Source organism: Pantherophis guttatus, chromosome 1, assembly GCF_059756535.1.
Source record: "Pantherophis guttatus breed Tessera chromosome 1, ASM5975653v1, whole genome shotgun sequence".
NCBI lineage: Eukaryota > Metazoa > Chordata > Lepidosauria > Squamata > Colubridae > Pantherophis > Pantherophis guttatus.
Window position 1 is genome coordinate 21061371 of NC_142063.1, and position 24971 is coordinate 21086341.

The 24971-nt window shown below is 40.4% G+C and overlaps 1 protein-coding gene across 1 annotated transcript in view; it reads right to left on the bottom strand.

The window, feature by feature from the left end:
• Window positions 1-21161: 21161 nt before the first annotated feature.
• Window positions 21162-24971, bottom strand: part of GTPBP3 (GTP binding protein 3, mitochondrial) — a 30443-nt gene continuing 26633 nt past the window's right edge. Inside the window, exons 8-9 of the mRNA XM_034437642.3 lie at window positions 23170-23460; window positions 21162-21776 (exon numbers count right to left, since the gene is read on the bottom strand). Of these exons, the coding sequence (XP_034293533.2) occupies window positions 21545-21776; window positions 23170-23460 (523 nt within the window). The 3' untranslated portion in view covers window positions 21162-21544. The remainder of the gene's footprint in view (window positions 21777-23169; window positions 23461-24971) is intronic.

Genomic DNA, 24971 nt, shown 5'->3' on the forward strand with positions numbered 1-24971 from the left:
TGTAGACTGTGTCAGGGGAAAAAAACCTGAATCAGGAGCACTGCTGTACTTAATAGAAATTGAACAGACAGTACACCACAAAAGTCTCACATCAGGAATCAGAGGTTTATTAGAATTTAAAACATAGCAAGTGTAAAGCACTTACATTAATCACATTGCAATGAGGGTTAATCAGGCAAGCAGTCACAAGAGACGGCTTGGGAGTTGGGACCAATTGGCCCCAATTCACACTTTAGCATTACCTTATACCTTCAAACCACATAACCTATAACTTTGAGGACTTTCTGCATTATCATAGCAACCTACAGTATCTTTCAACTCATCATCATATTTCAACATTTCTATTTTCATTCATACCGTTACTGCCTAGTTCCCCATTTCCTACAGCCATAGCTCCTCTCATCCTGAATTATAAGGAACTACGATGAGGGAAAAGAGGAACCATGCACCAGGATATTCATCTCAGCCATCATCATTAATATACTCACGCTGATTACAAATTTTCTCTTTATATTTGTGATAGGCAACTGGTACCGATAATGACCCCAACTCAGCCCCCCAATCAGTGGTGAAATCCAAATTTTTTTACTACCGGTTCTGTGGGCATGATTGGTGGGCATGCTGTGGCTTGGTGGGTGTGGCTTGGTGGGCGTTGCAGGGGAAGGATACTGCAAAATCTCCATTCCCTCCCCACTCCTGGGGGAAGGATACTGCAAAATCTCCATTCCCTCCCCACTCCTGGGGCCAGTGAGAGGTGGTATTTGCCAGTTCTCTGAACTGCTCAAAATTTCCGCTACCAGTTCTCCAGAATCTGTCAGAACCTGCTGGATTTCACCCCTGCCCCCAATCCTTATAGTGTTTAAGGGTTTGCGACACCACAGAACTGCAGAAGCCTAATATATTTTTCTCACAACTGGACAAACCCAATTCCTGCCACTGTTCTTCACATATTTTAACCTCCAGCCTCCTAATCACCTTTTCTGCACTCTTTCCAGAGTCAAAATTGAAAACTTGGAGTTAGGGTTTTGGAAATAATTTTTCCTAAAGCTTGAGCCTAAGAGTTTTGTTCTTTTATTCTTTTAGCATGAGCCTGAAAGCACAGAAGAAGCTAGTGGAACAGGAAGGGGTTAAGTTGAGGATGAAGGAATGTGAGATGACAATGCCTAGCTGAAGCTAAGCAGAGTCTCTTCATACTTGGAGAATCATCGGAAATACCGTGGTGGTTAGCTAAATAAGGAAGGGGGAATAATATAGAAGAACAAATTGAAAAGGATGTTGGTTTTGTTTTTGCTACATGACTACATGCACGAACTGATCAGGAATTGAACTTAAGTTGTGTTTTCCTTTTTCAGAGACAACCAAGGTCCAACTCCTGAATCCCCAATAGACTCCCCACCCCCAGCCTGTTTTTTCCTGAATTTCGCATCTATGTCTACCTCTCCAGCTTCTTCTGAATTGCAAAAAAAATTTCTCTTGTCTGAGAGTCAGTAGTAGATCTGTCTTGACCCTTGCGAAGGGCCATAGCTCAGCCTGGAGCAGGTGAGGGGAAAAATCATGGCTGCAATGTGTGGACTCGCAACTTACGTACTCTCATCAGAGGTCAGGTGATCCAGACATAATGGTGGCAACTCTATGATGACCTCAAGCATAGATTGTCATTATGACCACAATGTGGTTGTCTGAGGGCATTGCTGTTCAGCTATAATGTGACTTTCTTGGCTAAGCCATAATGTGGTTTCCTTAGCTTTGATATGATCTCCACTCATTGATTTGACCCAGTGGTGGGTTTCAAAAATGTTTACTACTGGTTCTGTGGGTGTGGCTTGGTGGCATGGCTTGGTGGGCATGGCAGGGGAAGGATACAGTAAAATCTCCATTCCCTCCTCACTCCAGGGGAAGGTTACTGCAAAATCCCCATTTCCTCCTGATCAGCTGGGACTCAGGAGGCAGAGAATAGATGAGGGCAGCACCAGTCAGAATTTCTGCTACCGGTTCTCCGAACTACTCAAAATTTCTGCTACCGGTTCTCCAGAACTGGTCAGAACCTGCTGAAACCAACCTCTGATTTGACCTCATTCATCATTGTGGTTTGTCAAACATGATTTATAGTTAATACATTATAGACACCTAGTTTGGGTTTAGTTGTTAAATAAACCATGGATAATTACGACAAAGCTTAGGGTGTTCTGTGAACACAACTAGGGCGTTCGTCTGTCAAAATGTGCTTTATTTATTGGGTTGAATTTATTTCTTGAATTTATATAGCCACCTATCTCTGGGAGGTGTACACAATGAAAACAGAAGGTTAAGCCAGTGTTTCTCAACCTTGGCAACTTGAAGATGGGTGGATTTCAACTCCCAGTATCGTGTTTCCCCGAAAATAAGTCCCTGTCTTATATTTTTTTGCACCCTGAAATAAACACTTGGGCTTATTTTTGGGGAGGTCTTATTATTTTGGGGCATGTGGAGTAAAATGGGGCTCCTTTTGCCATCTTACCTGATTTCCAGCTCTGTGTTTGAATATTTTCGGGGAGGGCTTATTTTGGGGGGAGGCTTATTTTAGCGCATGCGTTCAAAAGCCCGATTGGGCTTATTATCAGGAGATGTCTTATTTTCGGGGAAAGAGGGTATTCTCCAGTCCACATGACTGGCTGGGGAATTCTGGGAGTTCAAGTCCACACATCTTAAAGTTGCTGAGGTTGAGAAACACTGAGTTAAGCCATCAACATAATTCAAAGACAATTAAAAACTAGGTAGAAAACTATGGAGACTGGTGGGGTGGAGAAAAGCTGGGATTGAAAAAAGGAGAAAGATGAGCAGACAGCAAACATTGCAGAGTGAAGCTGAGCTTCTACTAGCATCTCTGCCTGCTTTCTTGTGCTTCGCTTAGTTAGGGTGTCAAAATCTGCAAGATGGCAGGTGCTTTGTCATAACTGAATTCTGTTTTATTGATCTTGCCATTTTTTTGCTTTTTAAATATTTTTCCTGTTTTCTTTCTTCTCATACACCTATTAAAATAAAGAGATCTTTAAAAACTTTGCCAAGACAAAATCAAATAGAAAAAAAATGTTTGTGCATCAAAAAGATGGATTTTTTAAATATAATTTTACTGAAGTAATTTTAACAAGATAGAAATAACACCAATATTAGAAAAGAAAGAGAAAAGGGGAAAAGTAGCGTATAAGAAAGGAAATAGAAAAAGGAAATAAAAATAGAACAAAAATGGCATCAATGTTTTTCACAGTACGGTAGTTATAAATACAGTTATATTTTCTCTCTATATATATATATTTCTTGTTTCCCTAGTTTATTCTTTTTAATTACCAAATCCATAAATCACAAACTCATTTTTCTCCCCTTTCAGTAAAAATCCATCAATGGTTTCCAGTCACTGATAAATGTAGCTGTTGTCTTTCTCTAATTAAACAACATAATTTTGCCATATCTGCTAGTTCTGTCATCTTCACCAACCAAACATCCTATGTGGATATTTCAGTGTCTTTCTATTTTTGCACATGAAATAGTCTCACAGCAGTAACCATATGTAACCCTTCCTGAATCCTTTGTATCATTATATGTATTTGAACCCAGAAATTTCTATCTTTTTACAAATCCACCAGACATAATAAAATGACCCTTCATGTTATCTACATTTCCAACATAAATTTTAAGTACTTTTATACATTCTAACAATTTTCCTAGAATCATAAACCAACATCATTTTATCAAAACTTGCTTTTAAGTTATAACATAATGTAAATTTTAATCCTTTTAACCAGATACTGAATAGAATAGAATAGAATAGAATAGAATAGAATAGAATAGAATAGAATAGAATAATAGAATAGAATAGAATAACAGAATTGGAAGGGACCTTGGAGGTCTTCTAGTCTAACCCTCTGCTTAGGCAGGAAACCCTATAACATTTCAGACAAACGGTTATCCAACATTTTCTTAAAAACTTCCAGATTTGGAGCATTTACAACTTCTGGAGGCAAGTTGTTCCACTAATTAATTGTTCTAACTGTCAGGAAATTTCTCCTTAGTTCTAAGTTGCTTCTCTCCTTGATTAGTTTCCACCCATTGTTTCTTGTCCTGCCTTCAGGTGCTTTGAAGAATATCCTGACTCCCTCTTCTTTGTGGCAGCCCCTGAGATATTGGAGCACTGATATCATGTCTCCGCTAGTCCTTCTCCTCATTAAACTAGACATACCCAATTCCAGCAACCGTTCTTTATATGTTTTAGCCTCCAGTCTCCTAATCATCTTAGTTGCTCTTCTCTGCACTCTAGATGGAACAGTGGGCAAATGATGTTGTTGAGACTCTTTCTAAAGTCTCAACATGTTATTAGCCCATTTTATCATAGTTTCTTTCTGTTTCAAATTTCATTTTACGATTTATATTGACTGTTTCCTAATATGATTTGATTGCTTATTTGTACCCTATGACTATCATTAAGTGTTGTACCTTATGATTCTTGATGAACATATCTTTTCTTTTATGTAAACTGAGACCATTATGCACCAAGACAAATTCCTTGTGTGTCCAATCACACTTGGCCAATAAAAAATTCTGTTCTGTTCTGTTCTGTTCTGTTCTGTTCTGTTCTATTCTATTCTATTCTATTCTATTCTATTCTATTCTATTCTATTCTACTCTACTCTACTCTACTCTACTCTACTCTACTCTACTCTGTTCTATTCCTATTCTATTCTATTCTATTTAGCAATTAACATCATTAATTGTCATCATTTGTACATCAGTTGTTCAACTTCAGCTTCTGTCTTCTGCTGCTCAATTCCACATGTCCTATTATCTACCTTACATTTCTCCCTTAATTGAGGAGATGGAATATTTTAAGGAACATTTAATAAACCACAGACATAAAAAAAATAATGATCTAAATGACGTGCTTACTACGCGAGTCCTTGCAAATTATTGGCGTCTTCTTCCCTCCCCATAGAAAATTCTACTTATAAGTCTTCCTCTCCTGCCAGGTTTCAGCGAACTATAAGGTCAGGCTCCTTAGTAATGTTCATTCTGAGTAGTCAGACAGGAAAGGAGTTGATGACCTTCATTGTTCTCGTTTTTGGCAGAAATCTGGTGTGGCCACCAGATAAAGAATGTACAGTCCCGGTTTCTCCTTGAAGGAAAGGTGCAATTCAGAATGATTGATGCCTCCTTTTCAGAGGCCATCACATCTGAACAAAGACTAAATAATGGGAAACCTAGGAGAAGCACAGGGCAGAACCCGAAGGAAGAAAGTTCGGAGTTTAAACTTTCTGTTTCCCACAATGGATGAATGGCTGCAAAAGTTGACCGAGTTAGCAGAGATGGCTAAATTGGCTGCTTTGAGTAAAAGAAAAAATAAAACACAATTACTTTTGTTTCTACTTAGAAACCGTTTCTGGACTTTGTGCTTGAGATGGAAAAAAATGAAACTTTTATTTCAATTTGACCGTTTAGATAGGTTTGTTGTTATAGAAATGGCTACTTTATACCATTATCTAAAAGTAAAAAGTTGAGGTTTGATATTATTATCTTATTCTACCGCACCAAAGGGAGTCGGAAGTCAATGCCTTCTCTTTCTTTTTTCCCCTTTTCCCTATATTTCTCCCTTCCTTTCTCCCTCCCCTGTTTTTCCTACTATTTTCTTTTGTATTTTATATCATATTATAACTAATAAAAAATATTCTGTTTCTAGGAGCTTCAACAACAGAAAATCACATATCCTTGACTCATTTTATTAGTGCACAATCTCACTTTGTTATGTGCACAATCTTTCTGAAATCCAATTTTAATGGGGAAAGTACTGCAGACACATTACTGAGTGCAATTGATTCCTTGTCTCTAGGCTCATTTATAGTTTTTTCCCCACCACCACTGTTCAAACAATGTGCAAACATCTATATTTTGGTACCAAGATTCTTTTTGTTTAGTGTTTCACTGATGCACATGTGACATAAATGAAGATTGCGTTTGAAAAATTGCCAGTGCTGACATAATAATGTACAATATACATTTGCATTGTGGTTATGTCAGTGGTGAAATCCAAATTTTTTTACTACCGGTTCTGTGGGTGTGGCTTGGTGAGCATGGCTTGGTGGGCGTGGCAGGGGAAGGATACTGCAAAATTGTCACATATAAATACCTGACCATATGCCCATGCCAGGGGGCAGGGAGCCGCTGAGGTTAACTCCCAGGGACCATCCTTACCCATTGACCCCTCCTTACCTTAGCTCCGCCCCACAGGTACTTAAGGTCCAGCCATGCGGTCCAGAAGCAGTTCCAGCCAAACATCTGTAAGGAAGAGACATGTTATGAATAAAGATCCTTGATTAAGTGATTGCTTGTGTGATGGAGTTATTGGGCCTGATCCTTGAACACCTTTAACAAAAATCTCTATTCTCACCCCACTCTGGGGCCAGGTGGTATTTGCCGGTTCTCCGAACTACTCAAAATTTCCGCTACCAGTTCTCCAGAATCTGTCAGAACCTGCTGGATTTCACCCCTGGGTTATGTTTGGGTGATATTTTCCTGACCAACCCAGGCACTTCTGCTCCCATAAAACACCACATATAAATACCTTTGTACAGTTTGCCTTTTATTTTTTACCAAGTTGATTAATGTGTGTCGCTATCAGTAGCCTTGTTAGAATCATAGGGCTGGAAGGAACCTTGGAGATCTTCTTGTCCAACTTCCCACCCAAGACAGGAGTCCTTATACCATCCTGCACAAATTGTTTTCCAATCTTCTCTTGAAAGCCTTCAGTGACCCACAACTCCAGGAGACAAGCTGTGCCATTGATTAATTGCTCTCACTCTCAAAAAATTCCTCCTTAATTCCACATTGGATCTCGGACAACTTTCCACCCCTGCCATCTCAGTCAACTCAAACTGGAGGCTGCCCAGAGGCAGAAAATTTCAAAAAGAGGGAGAAAATTTCACCCCTCCAAGGGCAGTAGTCATGCAATAATTAAAACCAGACCACTACCAGCCACTCAACCATCCATTTCTTGAAGTGGCCACACATTTAATTTAATTTTTTTTAAATTTTTATTTATTTTTATATGCCGCCTTCTCCGGAGACTCAGGTGGCTTACAATGCGTTAAGCAATAGCCTTCATACTTTTGTATATTTTATACAAAGTCAGCTTATTGCCCCCCACAAACCAGGTCCTCATTTTACCCACCTTAGAAAGGATGGAAGGCTGAGTCGACCTTGAGCCTGGTGAGAATTGAACTCGCAGTAATTGCAGGCAGCTGGATGTTAAATGCTGCCTTAGTAGGAGGTATTAGCCTCCTACGCCACTCAGGCATCACGGGGGTCTTAAGTCATCCTTACGAATTTCTCTCAATCCTTTTTCCTGTTTGGGTGGCCATCACTACATTTACTGAAAGTTTCACTCCACAGGTTAAAGATATTATGAAAAGCAACATAACAGAATAATGGAGTTGGAAGGAACCTTGGAGGTCTTCTAGTCCAACCCCTGCTCAAGCAAAAGAACCTATATCATTCTGGACAAATGGCTGTGCAATCTCTTCTTAAAAGCCCCCAGTGATGGAGCACCCACAACTTCTGAAGGCAAGCTGTTCCACTGGTTAATTGTTCTCATTGTTAGGAAATTTCTCCTTTAGTCCTGGGTTGCTTCTCTCCTTGATTAATTTCCATCTATTGTTTCTTGGCTTGCCTTCAGGTGCTTTGGAGAATAGCTTGATCCCTTCTTCTTTGTGGCAGCCACTCAGATGTTGGAACACTGATACCATGTCACCCCTAGTCTTTCTTTTCATTAAACTAGACATACCCAGTGGTGGGATTCAGCCAGTTCGCACCACTTTGGGAGAACCGGTTGTTAACTTTCTGAGCAGTTTGGCAAACTGGTTGTTGGAAGAAATCATTAGGGCAGAGAACCAGTTGTTAAATTACTTGAATCCCACCTCTGGATATACCCAATTCCTGGATGGGGTCACTAAAACTGTAGGCTTGAGCTTAAATGGACTCCAGAGGATGGCAGAGGACAGGAAGGCCTGGAGGAACGTTGTTTATGGGGTCGCGATGGGTCGGACACGACTCCACAACTAACAACAAAACCCAATTCCTGCAACCGTTCTTGATGTGTTTTAGCCTCCAGCTGTCTAATCATCTTTGTTGCTCTTTTCTGCATTCTTTTACAGAGTCTCAGCATCTTTTTTATAATACGGTGACCAAAACTTGGATGCAGTATTCTAAGTGTGGTCTTACTAAGACTTTATAAAGCAGCAACAATACTTCACATGATCTTAACTCTATCCCTCCGTTAATGCAACCTAGGATTGCATTGGCTTTTAACCTTTTTTTTCCCAACTGTGCTGAATTTCTCCACCATTCTCCTTTGCTGGATGACACCACTGTCGGGTTCATATATGGATAGTCTCACAGAAAAAAAGAAAGCAGCTCTTGTGTTTTTCCACTTCTGACATAATCGTACACTTGACGTTCCCCCTTGTTTGTCTTTAGCAGCTGACAGCTGCTAAAGAAAGCAGGCTGACCAATTGTTGGCTGAACCTCCAGGACTCTTGTTATGTTCGTTAAAACCACTTAAGAGGGAACGTTCCCACCAGACTCTCCCCCCATCATATTTCCTTTTGCATTGTGTGTGACCAAAGATTGTGAAACCAATCGATGGCGCGCAGGCATCAGTTGAGTAAATTAATTACTTTGCCATTGTGGAAACACACAACCCCCCCCCTCGCTTTCTTAGTTGTGTCCTGGCAGAGCTTTAAGTGATGCTGGAAATCCTTCACTTGTTATTCATCCAGCCACGATGAGCCTTTCCTGTTTGTTTGAACTTCTGTCATCTCCTGTATGTATGTGTGGATTCGGTTGTGATATATTGAAATGGAGGTGGTGGGTTTGCTTGGCCCTCCACCTTTTTCCTTTCCAGAGACTCATAAATTGTAGCGATATCTGGCTCGCCCTGTGATGTCCCAAGATAACAATAATGGAATGGAATGGAACAAAAACCAGGATGTATTTAACGAGGTATATGCTCACGCACTCCCCCCAAAAATGGAGAAGTGGCTCAGTTACGGCAAATGTCCTTTTGAGCCACTATAAATAATACTTTCCAAGTCTCTTTCCTCCCCAGAGTTTGCAGTGATGGGAAGCGGGAAATGTCTGCTTGGTCTTCATTTCAGAGCGCCATCGAATGACCCAAGGCAAAGCACACCGGCCAGTGGTGGGATTCAAGTAATTTAACAACTGGTTCTCTGCCCTAATGATTTCTCCCAACAACCAGTTTGCCAAACTGCTCAGAAAGTTAACAACCGGTTCTCCCGATGTGGTGCAAACTGGTTGAATCCCACCACTGACACCGGCCTTCGTGAAAGCGGCTGTAATGCTTCCAAGCACGGCCCAAGAGGCTGTAGGGTTGATTCTCAACCCCTTTTTACTCCATTTGTTCCTTCCCAGGATGGGATGAAAGACTGCAGCAGGGATATTACCCAATAAATTGGTAGCATTAAACTAGCCATCAATTACAACATGCAAAAACTAAAGAAACAATAGAAAGATTATTTTATAGATGGCCAAAATAAATGGATGCAAAATACCACTGGCAAATATCAGGGCATCCATGTTGAGTAGAGAGAGAAGCCAAAGCTCATGTAGTTGGGAGTCACAGAATCGTTGAAAATGGATGTCCTATTCAAACCGGTCAGTCCTAGAGATCAACCCTGACTGCTCTTTAGAAAGCCAGATCCTGAAGATGAAACTCAAATATTTTGGCCACCTAATGAGAAGGAAGGACTCACTGGAGAAGACCCTAATGCTGAGGGCGAAAGAAGAAGGGGACGATAGAGAAGAAGATGGCTGGATGGAGTCACTGAAGCAGTCAGAGTGAGCTTAAATGGACTCCAGAGGATGGTAGAGGACAGGAAGGCCTGGAGGGACGTTGTCCATGGGGTTACGTGGTCGGACACAACTTTGCAACTAACAACAAATCCTTGAAGAGCATTCAGAAGCTTCAATTGATGTAGTGTGCAGTTCTTGGGGTCCCTGGGATTATCCAAGTTACACCACTGCTCCCTGAGCTGCATTGGCTGTCAGTCTGCTTCTAGGTGTAATTCAAGTTGTTCATTATTATTTTCCATCTCTCTCTACCCCCTATTTAATTGTTTACCCCCTCACCTTAACATCTTTTTTCCAGCAATGGCAGATTTCCAAATAAAGAACTGGATTGCAAATGTCTATGGAGATTCTCCATCATCCAGGTCATGATTATCCCGAAGGTGCTTTTTCCAAAAGGCAACTGGACTTTGTTTTTCCTTGAAGATGTTTTGCTTCTCATCCAAGAAGCTTCTTCAGTTCTGACTTCAGAACTGAAGAAGCTTTTTGGATGAGAAGCAAAACGTCTTCAAGGAAAAACAAAGTCCAGTTGCCTTTTCAAAATGCACCTTTGGGACACTGGGTTATAAGTTCCCTATTTTTAGTGCTTGTTTTTTTTTAATAGTCATTTTATTAAAAGTTACAACTAAAAAGATAAAAACTAATACAAACCAAAAAAAAGAAAAAAAATAGAGAGAGAGAAGATGCAGAAATGAAAAAAATAAAAAATAGGAAAGAAAATAAGAGTAAAAAACAAAAAGAGATATATAAAGAAATGACTTGTCCCTTCATCACAGATATAAAAATTTTAATAACATATCACCTTCTCTTAAAATAGAGTAAATGATTTCTTCTTCTCATATCTCATCTCTTATAAATCCATAAAAACTCTTCATTTCAGTCCTGATCAGCAAAAGTCCATTAAGGGTTACCTGGGATAACTACATATCTATTTTAATTTTGATCAAATAAACTAATGTTATATTCTTTTTTGTTCTTGCTCTTTAATCACTACAAATAATATCTTATTAGAACTTGATTTCTTTTCACTTTTTCTTTGTCCCTTTTCACAAAATTCTTCAAAGCATGAACAAATCTATTTGTAAATCCAATATAGGAAAGTTATCCAGTTTCCTCTCATTCTGTTGTTTGTATATCCCTTTTAATTATTAAGACATTAGCCAGTTCCATTTCTAGTACATGTGAGGACCCAAGACATTCTCGGAAATAAATATGGAAGTTTTGCAATACGACGGATTCTCATTTGTTTATTATCCTTGATTAAAACAATATAAAATAATACCAATAAATTCAAAAGAGACAAGGGCACCGGACAGGCGCCTGAAGACATGTTGGTTCCCTTGGGTATTATGTGAACTATTCCAGGGAAAGTGGAAATGACACAAACTCCACCAAGAACAGAAAACAGCGTCAGTTCCCTTGTCCTCATGTCATGATTCAGCTGGAGAGAAAGCCAACTCCGTCAAGCCATAAACTAGGGTAGAGCCGGTCTTGCTTAATCAAAACATGAAATGTTCACTTCAGAATAAGTCTGAGTCTCACTGTCAAATGTTGGTGCGCGATGGGCTTTTGATAAAGAAAAAAAAAATACAACAGGAATAGAAGGATATGGATAGGGAGAAAAAACCCTTTGCTTTTCTTGCCTGCTTATTCTGAGATGCTAATAATAATGTAAAAGTGCAAAGCATCCAGAATAAGTGATTTACACCAGTGTTTCTTAACCTTGGCAAGTGATTTACACCAGTGTTTCTCAACCTTGGCAATTTTAAGAGGGGTGGTGTCAGGCGTGCCTCTGTTCAAAACCCAAGAAAGGAAACCCACATCTCCATGTTTGTAGAGAAAGGGTACTTTTACTGAGTTTGAAATGATAGCAATGAAAGAAAAGCAAAATCTGAAGCAAAAGGCGCGAAAGTTACATGTTGAAAGTATCCCAAATCCCTCCCCCCCCAAGGACCCAGGGTAAATGTCCAATCCCCAACCCAATTGGTGTCATGTGGGCTGCGTCTTCAGGTGTTTTCGCCCATCTGGTATTCCGGGATGGTTGACCTTGACTGGGCAAGTCCCTACAGCTGCGCAATAGAACATGGGAGCAGTCTTCCTTTTTCGTTCACACAGGGCATCTCTCTCCAACTCACATCCCCCACCCAAATGCCAATCCCCCCCCCGTTACTATGGCAGCCGATAGCAAGCAAGCAAGCATCATAGAGGCTGACATTTGGCCCTCCTGCAGAGAGCCTTGGAGGAAAACACAAGACTTCAACTCCCAGCATGCTGATTACAGAATTCTGGGAGATGAAATCCATTCATCTTAAAATAGCCAAGGTTAGGAAACACTGCTCTACACTACAAGGGAATCCTCACAAAAACTATGGTTCTTTTAATAATTTGTTAAAACAGTCATGTCTTTTGCAAGACCTGCACAATTGCTCCAGCTGTTCCCAATTCTATATACATGCATTTGGGGAAGTTATTTTCTGTTGCATGCCATTAATATTTTACGCATGTGATGGTTTGCTCCACTGTTATGGGAAGTTAGAAGGACAGCCAACCTTGTTTTTATTTCTTTATGATCAAAGGATAAAGAGGACTAGTCTTATAATTATATTCTAAATAAAGCTGCTTTTTGGAGGTTTCCTTCCTCTTCACCTTGAGAAGAAAAGACTAAAATCCTTGAACGCTTTTGTGAGACAGATCACTCAGCAACCACTTAAAGTGAATGCCTCTTTCCGGAGTTGAATAAAAGAAAGATACTATTCAGGTGGCTTCTCCCAGAAGGGATGCTAATAACCTGGCAAGGAAGAAAAATCAAAATAGAAAGCCTGAGTACAGCACAAGATTTCCTTGATCAGTTGAGAGGTGTGGAAGAAGAGCAGGGTAGCAAGGAAGAACTAGAAACAGCAGTAGTGGAGGAGGAAGCCCCACACCAACAGAATACGAACGAAGCAACTGCAGAGGAGAAGACAGAAGAAGAAGAAGAAGCCAAAGAGAAGAAAACAAGACCAGTAAGGGCCGTAAGAAACAAACAAGAACCAATAATCAGATAGAGGTATAGAGATGAATGACCTGAAGTTAATATCCGTAAATGTCAATGGACGAAATGATTACAAAAAGAGGAAAAGAATATTAACAAAATTAGGTAAACAAAATGTTGATATAATGTGTTTACAAGAGGTACACATAAAAAAAGAAGAGAGTAAATGTTTAGAATATAAAAAATTCGGTCAAACATTCGATTCGCTAGCAGAGAAAAAGAAGAGGGGGGTGGTAATTTACGTAAAAAAAGGAATTGAAGCAGAATTGAAATTCAAAGATACAAAAGGTAGAATCCTCATGATTGAAATTAAGAGAGGGAATTCCAAGGTATTATTAGTGGGCATTTATGCCCCAAATAAAAAACAGGGAGAATTTTTTAAGAAACTCCATGAACAATTAGTGAAAATGGCATATAACGAAATTTGTATGATAGGGGATTTTAATGGCATTGTGGATCCGGAGAAGGACCACAAGAGCAATAAAGAAAAAAAAAATAAAAGGACAAATTTACCGAGAGCCTTTTTCGAGTTAGTCGATGAATTAGATTTAATTGACATTTGGCGTACCTTGCATCCAAACGATAGGCAATATACCTTCTTTTCAAATGCACAAAAGTCATGGTCCAGAATTGACATGGCATGGGTTAGTAGAAATTTGGGGTTAGAAATTGGAACAGCTGTAATTAACCCAAATGACTGGGCAGATCATAATCCACTAGAAATTAGATGGAAGCTTGTTCAGAGAAAATACCAACGGAGGTGGAGGTTAAATGCTAAATTATTGGGCGACAAAGACTGTATACAAAAATTCAAAGAAGAAATAAACCTCTTTTTTAAGGAAAATGAAAACAAAGGCACATCCCGCGCAATAGTGTGGGATACAATGAAGGCCTATCTGAGAGGAGTCGCGATTTCATATACTGCACATAAAAATAAAGAAGAAAGGAAGATCCTGGAAGACTATTTAAATCATATAGGAGAATCAGAAAGAAAACTCCAAGATAACCCAGAAGATGAAGCTGCCAAAGAAAATTGGATGATGTGGAAGCATAAAGTAAATATCATGGAGCAAGAAGAGCTGGCACAAAGAATGAAAAGAACGAAACAATATCTTTTTGAGAATACTAACAAATCAGGCAGGTGGCTGGCCTATAAATTAAAAAAGGAAAATGAAAGGGGAATAATTCATACCTTAGAAGACTCTAAGGGCGAATTATTGACTAACGAGGAAGGAAAACGGGATAGGGTGAGAGAATACTACGAATCCCTATACAAAGAAGAGGAGATACCGGATGATAAAATAGAACAATATCTGATAAAAGCAGAGCTCCCACAAATAACTGATGATGAGAAAGAAATGCTCAACAGAAAGATTACAATTGAAGAATTAAAAACAGCCCTCTCCAAATTGAAAAATAATAAAGCGCCAGGACCTGACGGATTCCCAGGGGAAATATATAAAAAATTAGAAGAAACACTCCAACCGAAATTAGTAGAAATTTTCAATGACGCATTGCTAGACCATAAAATTCCAGAGTCATGGAAAGAGGCGCATGTTACACTTGTGCCGAAAGAAGGTGCCGACCTAAAACAAATCCAAAATTATAGACCAATTTCGCTCCTAAATACTGACTACAAATTATTCATGGGTATAATGGCAGAAAGAATGAAAAAGATTTTAAATAATTGGATATACAAAGACCAGAACGGATTTTTACCGGGGAGACAAATTAGGGATAATTTGAGAATCGTGCTAGATACATTAGAGTATTATGAAGAACACCCCGGAAAACAGATGGCTCTGATCTTTGTCGATGCTCAAAAAGCATTTGACAATCTAAACTGGAAATTTATGATTAAACAAATTGAGATTATGAAATTCGGAACAAATTTTGAAATGATGATTAAATCTATTTATAATAACCAAAAGGCGAGCATCCTGGTGAATGGGGATAGGACCAAAACATTCCAAATTAGTAAGGGAGTAAGGCAAGGTTGTCCCCTATCCCCCTTATTGTTTATTTTGGCCCTAGAAGTTCTTCTCCGGAAAATTAGAACTAACGAGGAAATAAAAGGATTGAAGATTAGGAAGGAGACCTACAAGACGCAAGCATTTGCGGACGACGTAGCTCTAATCCTTGAAGACCCCATAGAATCAGGACCTAAAGTATTAGAGGAATTAAGTAAATATGGAGAGGTGGCAGGCTTTATACTGAACAAAACTAAAACCAAAGTATTGATCAAGAACACAACCGAGAGCCAGAAAAACGAGATAGAAGAAGTATTAGGATTACAGGTTGCCAAAAAAATTAAATACCTAGGAATTTGGATTACATCAAGATGTTCGACCCTGAAAGATGACAATTATATTCCCTTAATTAGAAAAATGAAACAAGACCTAGATAGCTGGAAAAAAATAAGATTATCACTCTTGGGCAAGATAGCCACAATTAAGATGAACATCCTCCCCAGAATATTATTCTTATTCCAAAATATACTGATAAATTTAGATAAAAAATTTTTTTTAGAATTAGACAAAATCATCAGGGAATTTATATGGGAGGGGAAAAAACCGAGATTTTCCATTAAAATTTTAAGGGGCAAAAGAGACATAGGCGGATTTGGACTCCCGGATTGGGAAACATACTACAGGGCAGCTAAGCTAGTTTGGTTAAGAGACTGGATCACCCTGGAAAATGAGAGGATTCTCACTTTAGAAGGCCATGACTTGCAAAAAGGCTGGCATGCCCACATTTGGGACACGGAGAAGAAAAGGAAGACACATTTCCATAGACATAAAATTAGAGACTCCCTGATACAAACATGGACTCAGATTAGGCAGAAATATTACAAAAAAATTCCAAATTGGCTCTCAACGATGGAGGCCCTAACCCACCCAAATAGGTGGGAGAGGGAGAAAATGGGCAGATACAAAGATATTTTGGACGAAGGAGGGAGGCTTAAGCCAAATGACACCTTACGAGAGCAAGGAATAATTTTAGATTGGTGGACCTACTCACAAGTAAAATCCAGATATCAGAGAGACAAAGAACAATACGGTTTAGAACTTGGACCAAATGGATTGGATAAAGTCCTGATGGGAACAAATAAAAAGATTCTGGCAAAACTATACAATTATCTATTAGGCGACGATAAGTTCGAAGATGTCACAAAGAACCAAATAATTGCATGGGAGAAAAATATAGGACGCAATATAAGTTTTGGGGAATGGGAGGAGGCATGGAACAGAAATCTTAAACTCACTAGAGCGGTGGCATATAAGGAAAACCATTACAAAATGTTGCATAGATGGTACCTAGCCCCGGCCAGACTTGCAAAAATATATCCCAATATACATCCCAACTGTTGGAAATGTGGCCATGGTCAAGGCACCTTCTTTCACATGTGGTGGACATGCCCTGAAGCGAAAGGATACTGGAGTAAAATTAGGAGGTGGTTACAAGAAATAATTGACGAAGATATTGAACTAACACCAGAGATTTTCCTCCTGGGAATAATAAAGAAGTCATATAGAAAGGAAATGACACATTTAATGATCCACATAATTACAGCCGCTAGATTGGCATACGCACAGTACTGGAAAGAGAAAACTCAACCACCAGAAGAGCTTACAATTAAGAAAATACTCGAGTGCGCAGAGATGACTAAATTAACTTATGAATTAAATGATGAGAAGTCAGTTTACTATATGGTATGGGAAAGGTGGTACAAGTGGTTGCATGACAAAATGAAAGAAAGATCTAAAGGTGTGTTAAATATTGGTTAAAAGTGAGTTGAAATGTCACCAAGTACTATTTATGTAAATAGTTAAAACACTGCACATCCGATACAAATTGAAAGTGTTATTATACTTATGTGTTTTATGTTTCTGTTTGAATGTTTGTTTTTCCTTTTTCTCTTTTTTTTTTATTTTTTTAATTTTTTCTGTTTTGTAAAAAACCTCAATAAAGTTTCTATAAAAAAAAAAAAGATCACTCAGCAACCACTTAAAGTGAATGCCTCTTTCCGGAGGAGGAGGAAGAGGAGGAGGAGGAGGAGGAGGAGGAGGAGGCCTCTTCGGAATCAGATTTTGCAAGTGGCATAAATTTCTGAATAACTGGAAGCAACCGATTCAAATCAGGATACAAATGGAGATACTCAGTATCTAGTACCTTCTCCTGAAGGCAACTGAAGCTACTAAAGGAAAGACAGTACGTCAGGAAGAAAAAGTAGGTAGGATCAGGCCTTCTCAAACAGCTGATTTAGGCAACATGTAGGTACCGGTAGTATCCTACTCTGTACATTTAGGCTTGCCCTCTCTCATCCCTGACTGTGCTTTGAATCCAGATTCCTCTCTGAGGGACTTTTTAAACTAATCACAAACAGATTTGAAGAATAACAGAACTGGAATGGACCTTGGAGGTCATCTAGTCCAACCCCCAGCTCAAGCAGGAAACAAAGTCTGGGTGGTCAAATGGGTTGAAAGCCAAGGAGAAGGAAAGGGCCATTTGGTTGCTATTTGTCTGGGGGCAGGGTGTTAAACAAGATGGGAAATAGATGGGTGAGGGAGAGCTGGAAGCACCCAGTGCACTGTGCCCACAAGTCACCCACACATTGGGTGAATGCAGTCAGGGCCTGAAATTAACACTGCTATGGCGCTTAGGCATCCAGGAAGCTCGATGGGAGCACAGCATCTTCAGAACAACTACTGGGAGAAGGGACTATGGGGAAGGCGTCATCAAAATCAAGATGGCGGCTATAATGGTCCGATCAAATCCAACTGCCATCTTGATTTTTTTTTTAACTCTAGCCACAGACTCTCCAGGGCTGCATACAAGCAACAGGAAGAGGAATGTATCATGTCCATTTATGGCTTTGGATAGCTACTCGAAGAATGGCACACTGACTCAGTCGCTTCTACTGACAGCAATAACACAGATGATAAAGCAGCATATAGATTTAAAGCCAGAAATATTTTTGTTAGGTATAATACCAGAAAGCTATGATAAAGGGTCTATATACTTAATGCTATATGTATTGACAAAAGCGAGAATTGTATTTGCACAATACTGGAAAAAATGAGAACACACCACCAGATGGAAATATAATTTGGAAAATATTGGACTGTGCAGAGATGGATAGATTGACATTGAAAATAAAAGATAAAGGAGATACAGAGTACTATTCAATGTGGAATAGGTTTTATCAATGGTTAGAGATAAGAGGTAGAAATTAGATGAAGAAAGATCATTATTATCTGTAAGTAAAATATGAATGTTGTTTATAATTATAAGTATGCTAGTATAATTAATATGATCATAAATAATATAATTATAAATATGGTTATAATTATTATGTGTATTATCATTACTACTATCAGTATATCTATTATTTTCCTTTTTTTCCTTTGTAAAATGAAATGCCCGGACAATATACTGTATTCAAAATACTTATATATAAATATAAGTATATTTTTTTAAAAAGCAATAATAAAGGATGGGTATTACATAAATTATTTTGTAGCAGGGATTCTTAACTTTGTGGGTAGATTTCTGGGGCTCTGTGAACTTAGATGGGAAAAAATAGCCAGTTTATACTCACTAAGTTCTACTGAAATTTAGCTGAGAAACGGTCTGTAGGTTGCACCAGACTCACAAAGGGATCCATGGCACAGCAAAGAGGATCTCAACCTCACATTTGAAAATCTCTCTTGTATCTCTTTGAAGCAGATCTCAGCAGATCTGAAGCAGATCTCTGGAGCCTGGGGAAGGCAAAAAAATGGGCCTACTGGGCCCACCGTGCCATTGCATGCCAAAAGCGGGGTCGCACAGGGGGGGTCGTGCATGCATTCACAGGGGGTGGGGCGCATTGAATTATGGGTGTGGGCATGTGCGTGCTCAAACCCCCCTACTTGCTCCCCCCACTTTTGGCACGCGATGGCAAAAAGGTTAGCCATCACTGCCCTATACCATTTCAGACAAATTATTGTCCAATCTCTTATTAAAAACGTCCGGTGTTGGGGCATTCACAACTTCTGGAGGCAAGTTGTTCCACTGATTAATTGTTCTGTCAGGAAATTTCTCCTTAGTTCTAGGCTGCTCCTCTCCTCGATTAATTTCCATCCATTGTTTCTTGTCCTGACTTCAGGTGCTTTACAGAATAGCTTGACTCCCCTCTTCTTTATGGCAATCCCTGAGATATTGGAACACTGCTATCATGTCACCTCTACCGAACCAAGACAGACCTGGTTACGGACAATCAATTCTTTTAGTTGGGTAGAAGTGCACACCAAACACGTGCTTCGGGCAGAAAAAGGAGCCATTTGAAGAACAGTGAGAGGGTAACAGCTGTGCCGCACAATTTAGATTCGCTAGAAAGCAGGATTTCCTACTTTCTAGCGAATCTAAATCGCACGGCACAGCTGATCATCAGAAATACATTCAGACCACCTGGTAGCTTTTTTTTTACTACCGGTTCACTTAACTGGTAGATTTTATCACTACCGGTTCGCCTGAATCTGTGTGAACCGGTAGGATTTCACCACAGGATTGTTCACTGTCCTGGGGTCATGTGATAACCTTTTGCGACCTTCTGACGAGTCAAGTCAATGAGGAAGCCAGATTCATTTGACAACTGTCTTGCTTAGCAATGAAAATTTGGGGCTTGCTTATGGTCATAAATTGAGGATTACCTGTAGAAATTGTGATTACGAAACAGGATACCGCCTCATTCAGAGTAATGAGGGATACACCCAGCATGAAGCATCTTGTTTTAAAAGGTCTATAGAAGGACGCAGGATGTGTGGATTCCACGCAAATCCTGCAGTTCTGCTGTAGGCTCCTCAACGTGGTCAGGGAGGGGTTGCATTGAGATCACAACTCACAAAATTCTTAGCACATCTGGAAGGCGCCAGGTTAGGGAAAGCTGCTGTAGCAGACACCCGACTCCACCACTCCCAAGGCTGCCTCTGGAGGGAGATGGCGATCGCTCCCCAGGAAATATCTGCTTCCCAATTGTCTTTATGATTACAGATGGGCCGAGAGCCGCCTGAGAAGGGAAACTCCAGTCAGCCACTTCCTGAATTGATTTTCCGCTCAGCGTCCCGCAGCAGGAAATGTGGCTGTTTTCCCAGCATGAAGCCTTCATGCAGACAGGTCTGCCAGGAAGGAGAGAGAGAGAGAGAGAGAGACTGGGGAGTGTTCAGTAGCCATGCCCTTTCTTTTCCCCAGACCAATCGTGCGGGATCCCCAATTTATAGAATGAAAATAGACTAGAAGAAACAACACTCCACCCATGCCTTGTTCAAAACCCTTTCAGCCCTCCCCCCCTCTTGGAGCTTCACTGAAGAAAATCTCTGCTAATGTTATTGAATAAAACACAACTGGATGGCTTCATAGATTGTGCTAGCACCGTAATGGTGAACCTATGGCACGTGTGCCAGAGATGGGACGCAGCGCCCTCTCTGAGGGCATGCGGGCCATCACCCCAGTTCTACTCTGCCGCACATGCGCACGCGCCTCCTGCCAGCCAGCTGGTCTTCGGGTCTCTGCCGCGCACGCACAGGGGTGCGTGGTGCATGTGGGTGTGTATGCGTGCATGCGCAGAGGGGGTGGGGTATGTGGGGGGGCGCATGCGTGGGGGCCACACGCACCTTACAGTTTGGGGGTCTCAGTCCAGAAAAGGTTAGCCATCACTGTGCTAGCAAATCACTGTGCTAGCAAATCTTTTTAAAGTCACAATGGCTGGCGGGTGGGGAGGTTAGTGGACTACTTTAAGATAAGGAAAACTATCAGTAAGGAGACCCCAAAAGTGCTTTTTTTCATGAGGCAATTGGACTTTCTGGTTTTTGTTTTTTTTGAAGACATTTTGCTTCTTATCCAAGATGCTTATTCAAGAAATTTTGGGACAACTATGACCTGGATAACTGAGAATCTCCATACTCAATAAGCAGAGTATTTCTGGATTTTTTTATTTTTATTTTTTTGTGGTCTAGCATCCTGGTTCCTGTAATAGTCACCCAGATTCCCACCCACCCACCCAAAACTTTCATATGCAGGATCCAAAGACAATAACTTTTCTTTCATCCCCAGCATTTAATATTCATGTGTATAATGCTGCTGAGTGATGTTGCTTGTTTGCTACCCAAAGAAAACCTACTAATAAACTCAACTATTTCCATGAATTTGCCTGATCCCTTTTGTCACTATTTATCCTGAATAAAATTCAGTTCTTCCTTAGGCTTCAGACAATTGTTGAGAACTTTAATCCAGAAGATATTAGATTGTAAAATTGGCGGGAGCCACTTAAATTTAGTGGGAGAGGCTGATTATAATCAGTACATTTGGAGAGACCACTTCAACATGTCTTCTATCCTTCTGCCAAAATCCTCTCTTTATCATCACCAGTGCAGCCTCTAATCCTAAATCAGTCTTTTTCAAACTTGTCTGGAGAATTCTGGGAGTTGAAGTCCCCATGTCTTAAATTTGCCAAGTTTGAAACACACTGCCTTAAATAAAGCTCCCACTGCAGATTCTCCCTTCATCTTCCACAAGCATTATAAGTGCAGAACCACCTTCAGCCTCTGGATGGCGCCATGTGCTGACTAGTTCATAGCTGGTGGGTCTCCTTCACTTGCCAATACAAAAGTCCTTGAAGATGATTGCCAAGAGCTCTTCGGTGCCCACTTGGCCGGTCAGTCGCCCTAGTTGTCGCCGTGCCAGTCGCAGCTGTTCTGCAGCCAACACCAGATCGGTAAACTGGTACTCGGTAAAGCATCTGAGGGCCTCCAAGCACTTCTGCAAGCTGAGCTGGTGACGTGCTTGCGTTGGACTGGGGGAACCAGTTCGGGGATCTCCGCACCTGCAGAGTGAGAATATTAACATTTGCAGTTCTTAAGTAGATGATTTATCGGCATGTATGAATTATGCTGGGTTGTTACTTGCATTAATAGGAAATGGGCAGCATCTGAGCATCTACAGCTGAGATACACAGAAGAATGTAGATAGGTACCATGTTTTCCCCAAAATAAGATCGGGTCTTATATTATTTTTTGCTACAAAATATACATTATGGTTTATTTTCCAGTTAAGTCTTATTTTGGGGGAAATACAGTACTAAACACCTCTGTCTGGTTGATGATCTTAACTGGGGCTTATTGCTGGGGTAGAGCTTTATTAGGAGCTTCCTGAAAAAAAAATCATGCTAGGCCTTATTTTCTGGTTGGGTCTTATTTTCGGGGAAACAGTCTTCGACTTATGACCATAATTGATCCATAATCACAGTCATAAGTCATGATGGTCATTAAGCAGATCATCATATGACCATACCTGATTTTGCAACCTGTTTTGCGGTAGTCATTAAGCAAACCCATTTTACTCAATGGGCGTCTTTTTTTTGCCAGAAACTGGGAGTAAACACCAGAAACCGGCAAAAAACACTGAAAACAGTCATCTAAATGGGAACTGGTTGTCAAAACATCCAAAATACAATCACATGAACACAGGAGGGCGGTTAGGCCATCAGAACTCCAGAACTGGGTTGTAAGTAGCTCTTTGGGCAGGTCCATCGTATCTTCAAATGGTTGCTAAGTGACTGCTTGTTAACTAAGGTCTATCTGTATGTACGCCTAATGTTAAAGGTTCTATCTCCAATTCCCAACAGCTTAAATTAAGATATTATCTCAGGCCACATCCACACAACTTCTCTGATGTGCTCCACTCTCATTGTGGAGCTGGCAAGAAATATTACCCTTTATTCTGTAGCCACCACACTACCCCCCTTACTATGTACCCCCAACAAGCCCATGCTGCACTGTTCTCTGTACAGCTTTAATAGCAATAGCACTTAGACTTATATACCGCTTCACAATGCTTTACAGCCCTTTCTAAGCGGTTTACAGAGTCAGCATATTGCCCCCAACAATCTGGGTCCTCGTTTCACCAACCTCGGAAGGATGGAAGGCTGAGTCAACCTTGAGCCTGGTGAGATTCGATCTGCCAAACTTCTGGCAGCCAGTGATCAGCAGAAGTAGCCTGCAGTACTGCACTCCAACCACCGTACCACCATGGCTCATTAATGCACAACATTCTAAGGAACATGATCGGCAGATTGCTCATTGGATAGTTCAGCCACCGCCCAACATCATCCACCATGTAAAAGGGGTGCAAGCCATGGATTTTAAAAAACATATGTTGTTACAATATACACATCCGCCCTCAATTTTCCCCACTGCCTTCTATTCTCCTGTTCTCACATGTGTGCCAGGTGTTCCTGCAATGCATTCAGGAAGGCCACAATCCCATCTCCAGTTTTGCAGGACAACAAGCAGGCAGAGCCTACACCAAGTCTCTCACAGGCCCTCAGGAGATCTGCTTGGTCTTCTTCTCCGAGTAGGTCCATTTTGTTCAGAACCAGAAGGTAAGGCTGCATCTCATTTGGCTCGTTGGGAGACAGGACATCTACCATGGACGTAGTTAAGTGGTCAGGTTGTTCAGCTGCTACTTTCCCATCCAAAATGACCAGAACAAGGTCAGCATCGCGGACCCTACAAGGAAATATTTTTTTAAAAATCAAGACTTAATTCTCTCCTAAGCTACGGCCTCAAGAATCGTTGTTCATTTCCTAATTATAAGCTTCTGTTCCGAGAGCTATCTTAAGGTTTATTTTAAGAGACATTCCCAATGAAAAGATGCAGATCATAAAGAAATTAAAGCTTTCCTCATAATGCAGCCTTAATTACTACACATATAAAAACAGGGTGGAAAGGAAAGGAAAGCTTTAAGAAATTCCTCTCTGGATTCCTCCCCTTCCTCTGTTTTGAACATGATGATAGCCAGATGTTCTCTCTGGACCACATTTATCATGGCTCCAAACTGATTTATTTTTCTCCTACATCCTTACTCTGCATACTTTGCGCTAGGAAAGCAAGGATCACCCACATCATCCAGTATGCTGGGGAGTTCTGAATCCACACATTTTAAAGTTGCCAAAGTTGAGAAATGTTGGTCTAGTTAAAAAAAAAGATGAATCGACTTCCAGTTTGTCTGCTACCGATAAAAGACGGTCCCTTTTCTTGGACCGCCAGCCCCGCTGCCTGTAGAGCCGCTTCGATTCAAAGAAGCGGCTTGAAAACTCCCAAATCTGCAGGATTGGAGGAGGAGAGTGGGCAAGGAGCAGGTTGAGCCCCTGTGAGCCCCCAGAAAATCGCTACTGAGGAGGAAACAGGCGCGGCTCCCTTTCAACTTGCTGAGACTCCGGACGGCGTGGGACGACTCTGCCTTGCGCAGAGCAAGTCGGCTGCAGCAACCTCTCAATTTAAATGAAATTAACTTCAATAATTAGCGGAAACAACAACTTGAACCTTCAAACCTAGAAACTGCAAGTATTATTGCTTTTGTGACTTTTTGATTCAAGTAAAAGTGCGAGCGGGTGAAAGCGGCTTGAAAAATGGCGCCCGGCTTCAACGTTAACAAGCTGAGAGTGAGAGTGGATTTGTAATGTTATTTCAACTAGCTACAAAGTTGCACTGTTTGTAACAAGGAGGAAAAAGAGAAGAGGAAAAATTCTTTTAAAATAAGCCTGAGCTTGCTTCAGTTTACTTCTATCCCCAACTTGATTAAACCTGGGGGATTTTTTTAGAAGACTTTGTGGTGGTAGAAAAGGAAAAAGGATCTCCTTTCTCAGAAAAGCTAGTCTACGTGGCAGAATGGCTTCTAAGAAACAGGAAGGAAAGGCAGCAGGGGGGGATCCCCCACACGTTCCTCCCAGTCAGCAGAGTCAGAAAAAAGATTTTTATGTTGAAAGTTTAAAAGATTTTATTACTCAGGCTCTGGATGATAAATTTCAAAAATCACAACAGGAAATTAAGCAGGAAATTAATGAAATTAAAAAGGTGGTGCAAGAGAAATATGACAAGGTGACTAATAAATTAATGAATGTGGTGTCTGGCCTGTCAGAAGTTATTATTAGAACGGATTCCAAGTTGGAAGAATTTAAATCAGAAATGAATGTTAAAATGAAGGATACTGATTACAAAATTTCTGATGTTGATGATAA